At 40.0% G+C, this 10885-nt stretch overlaps 1 protein-coding gene and 1 non-coding gene across 2 annotated transcripts; both read right to left on the reverse strand.

Moving 5' to 3' along the window:
* Window positions 1-360: 360 nt before the first annotated feature.
* On the reverse strand, window positions 361-3164 carry RPS13 (ribosomal protein S13). Its single transcript, XM_061203083.1, has 6 exons — window positions 3070-3164; window positions 2875-2923; window positions 2612-2690; window positions 1497-1666; window positions 1073-1173; window positions 361-438 (listed from the first exon to the last, which is right to left on the reverse strand). The coding sequence occupies exons 1-6, from the start codon at window positions 3090-3092 to the stop codon at window positions 405-407; spliced, it is 456 nt and encodes a 151-aa protein (XP_061059066.1). The 5' UTR covers window positions 3093-3164; the 3' UTR covers window positions 361-404.
* Window positions 1819-1908, reverse strand: LOC133100190 (small nucleolar RNA SNORD14). Its single transcript, XR_009702429.1, has one exon. It is a non-coding gene; the product is annotated as a small nucleolar RNA SNORD14 (small nucleolar RNA).
* Window positions 3165-10885: the final 7721 nt, after the last annotated feature.

Here is a 10885-nt window from a genome sequence, read left to right on the forward strand (position 1 = left end):
CTCCCCTCCAGACGCTTTCATGTGTATTTCTGATATTTCAATGTAGATAACATCACAGATCTACCTCAAATCCATCAAACGTATCAAAATTACTTAGAAACATTTTTGCCATGACATCAAAACAGTAAGTCACCACCTCCTAGTCTCTTCCAATACCTACCCACTTTGTACACAGAAACCACCATGAAGTTATAAACCGCTCAACTAGTTTGAGCAGTGAAGGGATGTAATGGATAGATGCTATCTTATTGCTCCCTGTGGAATCACCCAGTTCTAATTCTGCTAACACACGTCTACGTCAAAAAAGATGAACACACAAACCACTGACAATTTTTTTAGGGAAAGAAATACAAAACATGCTTCAGTTAAACAATGATTTTATTGCTTGAGTACAACAGACAAATTTATGCAACCAGGGCAGAGGCTGTGGATGACTCGCTGAAAAGGAAAAAAAAAGGGGGGGGGGGATGAGAAGAGCTAGATTAATAAAAGTCCTCCATACTCATTCCAAGAATCTCCAAAAACTAAGAGAACTATTTCCTAACAACTAAAATAAACCTCAAATATATAAATGCACCAAACAGCTCAGTTCCTGAATCAGTTCATTATTATGATCAAGCATAATATGAAGATGATCACTTAGACATCCAAAGAACTGGCCAACATAAGGAAAAACCTTTCTGGTAGAAACTCCGAAAGTCTGGAAATTAGTCATTATAGTGAGCAATCTATGCAAAAATTAAGACAACATAAGCACCTGGGAGCAGAGGTAAGAACTGAAACTTTACCCACAATCTAAAAGCGATTCAAAGGGCTTGCTTGTGTTCTAAATCAGTGGTCTACAGAATTATGGCCCTTTGTCTTTGTAAATAAAGTTTCAATGGAACACAGCCATGTCCACCTGTTTATGTATTGTCTATGACTGGTTTCTAGCTATAATCAGAGTTGAAAGAGTAGTTGACCATAGAGCCACAGTCTAAAACATTTACTGTCAGGCCTTTTACTATAATTATTACTATATTTAATATCTGACCAACTCCTGTTCTTGTTAACAAAAGGGGTCAATACTTACTATTTCCAATTGGGGGGGAGGACTCGTTTGGTCTTGTAATATCGAGCCAACCGGTGAATACGGCTCTCAATCAGAATCAGACGGAATTTAGCATCTTTATCCTAAAAATAAAAATTGACAGAATTCAGGAAAACCACTCAAAACTAAACATTATTTTAACAGTAGAATGTATAGACACCACGTACTTTAATTAGAAGTTACCCAGTGTCCCTTAACAGAACCACAGGCTAGGGTTCATGTGGCTAGATTAAGTCCTTAAGGGAATTTCGGGAGCCACAGCTCCCCCTGCAAATCTCTTCGGTGGAACTTCCTTTTCAAAGCAAACAGTGTGACTTGTTTGTGCCCTAAGGCACCTTGGATAATTCAAATCACATGCATTATATTTTACTGAAATGAATTAGTACAAGTAGTCCTCTTCTCTTACCTTTCTGTTTCTCTCGAGATGCTTTCGAACAGCAACAGCTTTCTTAATTAAATGATAGAGATCCTCAGGAAGATCAGGAGCAAGTCCTTTGGACTTAAGAATTCTCAAGATTTTATTGCCTGTCACAAAACGTACTTGTGCAACACCATGTGAGTCCCTCAGGATCACACCTGAAAAGGGAATAATATAAATTCCCACACCAAACGTACAAATTGGAGCATGTGATGTCAAGGCTCTGAGATCAAGCCACTTTCCAAGTTTCCCATCTGTAAAACAAGGCTTACTCTTATACATCAGACACCGACGTTAGACCGTGCAAAGCTCACTCAGACAGCCAAGGAAGGTTTACCCAACACTAAGGAAAACCCTTCTGGTGGAAACTGCGAATGTTGTAAGACCATCATCATAGTGAGCTGTTGGATTACAGGCCACCAAAGGAATCAAGGAGATTCTTCAAAACAGCACCATCTGACTACTTGACAGTCTGTTATATTATCTATCTCCTATTGTATGCAATACCTCCACTAGTCTGTAAACTCCAGAAGACTAAGTTGCCCTTTTTTTGATTACTTTATTCTCAGGATCCAGAATCACACAGCAGGCAGACATTCACTGAATGAAGCCATTTGCACAAAGTCACACGCAGCTGAGGTTCAAACCACATCTAACTGTGAGAAAGTGATGAGCACTCTGAGTAGCCAATCCCAACTCCTCCATTAACACCTGTGTGATTTGGGGCGTGTTATACAGCTGCAATGTGCCTCAGTTTCAACTTAAGATAAAGAAAACTAGTAGTATTTATTTGAAAGTATGGCTGTCAGAATTAAACAACGTCAGCATATGTAAAGTGCTTAGAACCATGCACCTAGGAGAGTGCCTAGCCCAAAGAAAATACTCATTAAACTTTGCAGCACATTTTACTCACTTTACCGTCTTCCAAGTAAGAACCTGAGAGTTCAGCAAATGAAGACTAGGCCTCGCTCACCATCAACAGTAAAGCAAGGAAAACAAGCAAAAGATTTTCAAGCCACGTGTGAGACATTTACCCCCAGAGTCTTTTTCAGCAGGTTACACGAGGGCAAGCGGAAGGGGCTGCATTAAACGAAAACACTCACCTATTTGCGAGGGAGTCAGGCCCTTCTTGGCCAGTTTGTAGATCTGCTCCTTCACGTCGTCAGACGTCAGCTTCAGCCACTGTTTATGGAAAAGCAAGCAGCTTTAAAACGAAAAACCAGGGATGGAACCGAAACACAGCGGTCCCCTCCACCTTCAAAACCGCGCTCCTCATGCACACGTGGTCCCCATCCCCGCGCCGCTTCCCCCAAGCAACGAATGGCACCCCCTCCCGGCCTCTCCCCGGTCCCCGCGCGCTACTTACGGTGGGGACGCTGCGGCGGTAGGGCAGAGCCGACTGGGACAGGCCCTTCCTGGGGAGAGAAGCAGTCTCGGGGTGAGGAGGAGATCCCTGCCACAGCAGCCCAGAACCTAACCCCTTCGACCCACTGCCCACACTCCCTCTTTCCCCCCCATCCCCAGGCCCAGCCCTGCAACCCGTTCACAAACCCGAGCTCACCCGGGAGCATGCATACGACCCATGATGGCGGCGGTATGGTAGCGAAAAGGAGCGAGAGGGCGGGAGCGCCGTAGGAAGCCACCCTGCACGCAGGAAGTGACCTCACACGTCCTCGCTTCCTCGCCGGCAGGAGGCGGAGCTTCTCTGCGTGTTCCCCGGCGACCGCGTGACTACATATCCCGAAATGCACTTCAACGTGGACTACACATCCCGGCATGCATCGGTGTTTGAGGTGGTGCTAGGCTAGAGACGGGGAAAAAGAGTCGGCCTCTAGCCTGGGCAGTGGGCTCGTTGGAAGTGCTGCTTGCGCCGAGGTTGTTCAGGTTCGGATGCCGGACTGGGAGTGCGAATGGAACAGATACGGCTGCAGAGGTTGGTAGACATGGTCCCTGCCCTTAAAGAAGGCCGTTATCTGCGCCCCCGCCGCCCAGCGAACTTGGGCGTCAGAAGTTCAGCCCTACACAATTGTTCATCCACTCACCAGTGCCAGGCCTTGCCTTGGCCCTGGATACCTCAAAGTCTGTCCCTGCCCTTAAAACATTCACATGGGGGAATTCCCTGGTGGTCCAGTGGTTAGGACGCCGCCCCCTCACTGCCAAGGGCCTGCGTTTGGTACCTGGTCGTGGAGCTAAGATCTCACAAGCTGCGCCGCGGAGCCAGAAAAATACATACATACAAAAAATTCGCAGGTACAATACCATGGCGATAAGTGCTACATTGGAAGTAATGGTAGTGGCTGCCGCCTAGCCAACAGTAACATTTCTTATTTCTAATCCTAATCTTTCAGGGGAGGGGTCACTGACTACGAAGAAGTCAGATCCTGGCTTCTGTGTCATCTCAGCGAGGCCCTCCCTGAGGAAAACCATTCCCTTTAAAGTAGTTCTTTTCCCTCCCAACACAACATCCTATTGATTATCCTCATAACACATAGTCTCTGTCATTTTCCTTTATTTATTTATTTTTAAAATCCCATACTCCTTCCCTCTGCCTTCGCTATTGGTAACCATGTTTGTTTTCTATGTCTGTGAGTCTGTTTCTGTTTTGTAAATAAGTTCATTTGTACTATTTTTTAGATTCCACATAAAAGTGATACCATGTAATATTTGTCTTTCTGTCTGACTTAGTATGATAATCTCTGGGTCCATCCATGTTGCTGAAATGGCATTATTTCATTCTTTTTTATGGCTAACATTCGATTGCATATATAGATATAAAAACATCTTTATCCATTCATCTGTTGATGGACACTTAGGTTGCTTCCATGTCTTGGCTATTGTAAATAGTGCCACTATGAACATTAGGGTGAATATATCTTTTCAAATTAGAGCTTTTGTTTTTTCCGGATATATGCCCAGGAGTGGGATTGCTGATCATATGGTAACTCTATTTTTAATTTTTTAAGGAACCTCCATCCTGTTTTCCATAGTGGCTGCACCAATTTACATTCCTATCAACAGTGTGGGAGGAATCCCTTTTCTCCGCATCCTCTCCAGCATGTATTATTTGTAGACTTTTTGATGATGGCAATTCTAACCGATGTGAAGTGATACTTAATAGTTTTAATATGCATTTCTCTAATAATTAGTGGTGTTGAGCATCTTTTCATGTGCTTGTTGGCCATCTGTATGTCTTCTTTGGAGAAATGTCTGTTTAGGTCTTCTGCCCATTTTTTCATTGGACTTTGTTTTGTTTTCGTTAGAGTTGTATGAGCTCTTTGTATATTTTGGAAATTAAGCCCGTGTCGGCTGCATCATTTGCAAATATTTTCTCCCATAGGTTGTCTTTTCATTTGGTTTATGGTTTCCTTTGCTATGCAAAAGCTTATGCTTGATTAGGTCCCATTTGTTTATTTCTATTGCCTTGGGAGACTGACCTAAGAAAACATTGCTATGATTTATGTCAGAGAATGTTTTGCCTATGTTCTCTTCTAGGAGTTTTATGGTGTCATGTCTGATATGTAAGTATTTAAGCCATTTTGAGTTTATTTTTGTGTACGGTGTGAGGGTGTATTCTAACTTCATTGATTTACATGCAGCTGTCCAGCTTTCCCAACACCACTTGCTGAAGAGACTCTTTTCTCCATTGTATATTCTTCCCTCCTTTGTTGAAGGTTAATTGACTGTAGGGGTGTGGGTTTATTTCTGGGCTCTCTGTTCTGTTCCATTGATCTGTATGTTTGTTTTTGTGCTTTCATTTTTCCTTTCTAGTTGCTTGTTTGGTTGTCTGCCTCCAATAAATTTGAACTCTTAGATTGTTCATTGCTTTCACCTCCAGCACCAAGAACAGTGCCTAACTAGGCAGTCAATAATATTTTGAAAGAATGAATCTAAAGAAGTAATTTTTTCCTCATGAAGATGTGTAGACTACAAACTTTATTTCAGGAGGCATAGTGGGAAGAGTAAGATTTGGCAATCTAGACCTGGATTACCGTACATCTGTGTGTGATTTGGATCAAATCACTTTCTTAGTTACACGTGAGGTTTTTGAGTCCTCAAGCATTGCCAGAATGATTTGCCCTCAGCCCCCTAACTTATCACACTTATGTCTTGTAGTAGAATGATTTGAAGGATATCTGTGATATAACCAAACTAATGCTGGATTGTTTTGAGAATACCACTCTGGTTTTAAAAAAAATCATTTTAAAAAATCAGTTGTTAAAAAGACCATACAACTTTTCTAATAAGGATATAGGAATGTTGACTCAAATATTTATTCATGGTATAGGAATTATAACTATTATTTCAGGGTTTTTTGTTTGTTCTAGTCATGTTTAAGCCCTCCACTAGTTTTCAATTCACTTTATCTGGCCCTGTTTGTATATTCAGTAATAATAAAGATAAAATATGTGTGTAAATTTTAATCAAATGATATTTACCTTCTATTGCCTTTAAATGTGGCATGCTTTTTGGAGAACTTTTTGTTAATTAAAACCTTCTGGGGGCTTCCCTGGTGGCGCAGTGGTTGAGAATCTGCCTGCCAATGCAGGGGACACGGATTCGAGCCCTGGTCTGGGAAGATCCCACATGCCGCGGAGCAGCTGGGCCCGTGAGCCACAGCTACTGAGCCTGCGCGTCTGGAGCTTGTGCTCCGCAACAAGAGAGGCTGCGATAGTGAGAGGCCCGCGCACCGCGATGAAGAGTGGCCCCCGCTTGCCGCAACTAGAGAAAGCCCTTGCACAGAAACGAAGACCCAACACAGGCAAATAAATAAAGAAATAAATAAATAAATAATTTAAAAAACTAAAAAAAAAACCTGATTTTTTAAAGACAAGCGGAAATTATAATTTCACTATCTAAAAAAATAGTCAGTATTAACACATTTATTAAGGCAGAGGTTCCATGATCAAATGGTTTCTAAAAATTGATTGTATGAGCTTGTAAACATTTTATTGAGGTAAAATTCACATACCATAAAATCCACTATAGTAACCATTTTAAAGTGTATAATCCAGTGCCTTTTAGCACATTTACAGTGTTGTGCAACCATCACCACTAATTCCAGGAATTTTCATTAAATAGCTTTCTGGGCTTCCCTGGTGGCACAGTGGTTAAGAATCCGCCTGCCAATGCAGGGGACGCGAGTTCGAGCCCTGGTCCAGAAAGATCCCACATGCCGCAGAGCAGCTAAGCCTGTGCGCCACAACTACTGAGCCTGCACTCTAGAGCCCGCGTGCTACAACTACTAAAGCTCGCGCACCTAGAGCCTGTGCTCCGCAACAAGAGAAGCCACCGCAATGAGAAGCCCATGTACCGCAACGAAGAGTAGCCCCGCTCTCTGCAACCAGAGAAGAGCCCGCGCACAGCAATGAAGACCCAACACAGCCAAAAAAAAAAAACATAAATTTTTTTAAAAAAGCTTTCTATTCTAGACAAATACCATATGATATCACTTATATGTGGAATCTAAAATATGACACAAATTAACCTATCTATGAAACAGAATCAGGGACACAGAGAATAAACTGGTGGTTGCCAAGGGGTAGGACAGGAGTGGGAGTTCGGGATTAACAGATGCAAACTGGTATATATAGAATGGATAAACAACAAGGTCCTACTGTATAGCACAGGGAACTATAGTCAATATCCTGTGATAAACTATAATGGAAAAGAATATGAAAAAGAATGTATATATATATATGTATATGTATAACTGAGTCACTTTGCTGTACAGCAATAATTAACAGAACATTGTAATTCAACTATACTTCAATAAAAAATAAATCTAAAAAAAAGCTTTCTGTTCTTTAAGCAATCACTCTTCAGTATCCCGTCCCCCACAGTCCCTGGCAACCACTAATCTGCTTTCTGTCTCCTTGGATTTGCCTATTCTGGACTTTTCATATAAATTAAATCATACAATATGTGGCCTTTCATATGTGGTTTCTTCCATTAGCATGTTTTCAAGGTTCATCCATGTTGTAGTATGTATCAATGCTCCATATCTTTTAATGGCTGAATAATATTTCATCGTAGGGATATACCACATTTTGTTTTATCCATTCATCAGTTGATGGACATTTGGCTTGTTTCTACTTTTTGACCATTATGAATAATGCTGCTATGAACATTTGTGCACAAGTATTTGAGTACGTGTTTTCAGGTCTCTTGGAGATTACATACCATATGAATTGCTGGGTCATAGGGGTAACTATGTTTGTATGTATGTATGTATTTATTTTTGGCTGCGTTGGGTCTTCATTGCTGCACGCGGGCTTTCTCTAGTTGCAGCGAGTGGGGGCTACTGTTCCTTGCAGTGCGTAGGCTTCTCATTGCGGTGGCTTCTCTTGTTGCAGAGCACGGGTTCTAGGCACGCGGGCTTCAGTAATTGTGGCACGTGGGCTCCAGTAGTTGTGGCTCACAGGCTCTAGAGCACAGGAGTTGTGGCTCACAGGCTCTAGAGCTCAGTAGTTGTGGGCACGAGCTTAGTTGCTCCGCGGCATGTGGGATCTTCCCAGACCAGGGCTCGAACCCGTGTCCCCTGCATTGGCAGGCAGATTCTTAACCACTGCACCACCAGGGAAGTTATGTTTAACTTTTTGAGAACTGCCAGTGTTTTCCACAGCAGCTGGCACCATTTTACATTCCTACCAGCAGTGTATGAGGGCACCAATTTCTCCACATCCTCATAAACACTTTTTAAAATTCTAGCCATCCTAGTGGGCGTGAATTGGTATCTCAATGTAGTTTTGTATTTCCCTAATGACTGAGATATTGAGCATCTTTTCACGTGATTGTCGGCCATTCTGGAGAAATGTCTGTTCAAAAGTCCTTTGCTCATTTAAAAATTGAGTTTGCTTTCTCTTGAAATTTAAGAGTGCTTTATGTATTCCAGATACCAGGTCCTTATCAGGTATATGTGAATATTCTCTCCCATTCTGTGAGTTGTCTTTTTACTTTATTAATAGTGTCCTTGATGCACAGTTTTTAATTTTGATGAAAACCAATCTATTTTTCTTTTGTTGCTTGTGCTTTTTGTGACATACTTAAGAAACCCTAATTCTAGGTTACAAAGATGTACACCTATCTTTTCTTCTAAGAGTTTTATAATTTGTTTAGGTCTTTGATCCATTTTGAATTAATTTTTGTATATGTTGTAGGAGTCCTACTTCACTTTTTTGCATGTGGTTATCTAATTGTCTCAGCCCCATTTGTTGAAAAAGAACTATTCTTTCCACATTGATCCTGGCAGTCTTGTGTCTTTTCTGGATCATGATTCAAATAAACCAAAAAAAACCCCAAACAGAAGTGGAAAATACAGTAACCCAAATTAAAAACTCAATGAATGGTTAAACAGTTGAAGAGAGAAGTAGTGAATTGGAAAAGAAGTCATAATAAATTATTCAGAACTGAAGAAAGTTACTGATCCATAGATTTAAGAATCCTAAATAGAAAAAAATAAAGATATCTACACCTAGGCACATCCTCATTAATATAGATCAAACAAGATTAGCCCTAAGGTAATAATTGTTGAAGGTGTATGACAGGATTCATTCATGGAGTTCATTATACTGTTGTCTAACTTTGTCTAAAATTTGCGTGATAAAGTGTTTCAAAATAGTAAGGGTAAAATAAAGTTGTTTTGTTTCTGAACAAACTGAGTTTATCAACCAAAGAAACTGGCTCTAATTAAGTTATTGCTCTTTCATGGTCTCTGGCCCTTTTACATGTTATCTCTAGGATCAGAGAACCACAGCCTCACTGGTATCATTCCAGGATGGAGGTATGGTATTAAGAATCTACATTCTCTGTTCTGAAGATAGTATAGTAATAGCCATGTTATAGACATACTTAATATTTAAGTAAATTACCAAAGGCCAGGGACCATACTCACAGAAGCGTTTCACTTCTATGAAATGGTGATGGGGCTCTAACAAAGTGACAATCCAGACCTTCCAAGAACCACACTTAGAAGTCAGACACTCTATTTGGACATTTTTAGGGGCAGATCACAGGCCAGTTCTGAAATTCAGGATTATCTGAATCTAATAAACTCCTGGGTTGGATGCAAAGAACAGCAACAGTGAGCTCATATCAAAGTTTGGAACCAAAAATGTTAATATGTGGATGAGGAAAGAAATCATAGCATGGGGACTTCCCTGGTGGTCCAGTGGTTAAGACTTTGCCTTCCAATGCAGGGGGTGCGGGTTTGATCCCTGGTCAGGGAGCCAAGATCCCACATGCCTCGCGGCCAAAAAACCAAAACATAAAACAGAAGCAATAATGTAGCAAATTCCATAAAGACTTTAAAAATGGTCCACATCAAAAAAAATCTTAAAAAAAAATGATAGCAGAGTTCCTTTGTTCCAGAAATATTTTAATACAATTGTAGTACAGTTATGAAGTCACATTCAATCCACTGAATATATTCAAGGTATTAATAAAAATATTATACATCTTTATTAACTACCTTAACATAATTAAAGTATTTGGTTCTTATAGATGAGACTAACTGCCATATTTATTCATATTTGCATTGCTAGTCAAACAGCATATAAGTAAATCCATGGATTATGGTAGTGGGGCTTGATTCCTTTTTGATCTGAAGTCTAAGTATCAAATTTAATGTTTTCTTTTTTAAATGCCACATGAATCCTAGAAAGAACAGTCAACCAATTTAAGGCAAGATATTGAAACTTTTACACAACATTAATTTGAAAAGATAAAAGAATACTTTATCAAAGATCATACATGCCTTAACATTTAGATACCTACAGATTCTTATAAAGGCAGTAATAAAAACATCAGTGCAAGTTCTACATTGGGTTCCTCAGTAGAGAAAATAAAAGGTTATTTGAGTAAACCATTATCTTCAAATCGCAAAACACTGCAAGGGGAAAAAATTCTTTTGGTGTACGACTTAAGCATAACTATTTTTACTCAGTAAAGACAGGTATAAAACACTGTGATTATACATAAAAATTAGTGTCTTGGCTAGTTTGTTTAAACTTTTGTTTCAGATTTACTTTAATGCAAGCTTTAAAAACATGTTTAAAAAAACATTTAAAAATTTATTGATAGTAAGTAGTGCAAAGAGGCGCCTCTGTCATTTTTTGTTTGTTTTTGGTAAGGGCTGAAGATTAGCGTTCACAAAGAAATAACTTATATTTAAAATATATTTAACGTATGTGTGTTTTTTTAATGACCAAAGAAGGCACATAATGAGTTAAATTAAGAGAAAGATTACCACTTGTTTTGAACTCTGGTTAACTATACAGAGTGTGTAATATACATTTTTGGATAAAAAATCCGTATTTCTTGTAATTGAAAAGTGACATCACATTTTCTAGCTCTATTTGTATAAAAGACACTGCTATAAC

The sequence above is a fragment of the Eubalaena glacialis genome, chromosome 10 (genome assembly GCF_028564815.1).
Source record: "Eubalaena glacialis isolate mEubGla1 chromosome 10, mEubGla1.1.hap2.+ XY, whole genome shotgun sequence".
NCBI lineage: Eukaryota > Metazoa > Chordata > Mammalia > Artiodactyla > Balaenidae > Eubalaena > Eubalaena glacialis.

Bases quoted from the DNA above. Each gene is read 5' to 3' on its own strand.
- RPS13 (XM_061203083.1), bottom strand. From the start codon at position 3,092: ATGGGTCGTATGCATGCTCCCGG. The intron at 2,691-2,874 runs GTAAGTAGCGCG...TTCCATAAACAG, and splicing joins ACCGCCGCAGCGTCCCCACC to TGGCTGAAGCTGACGTCTGA. The intron at 1,174-1,496 runs GTAAGAGAAGAG...TTTTATTTTTAG, and splicing joins ATCTCGAGAGAAACAGAAAG to GATAAAGATGCTAAATTCCG.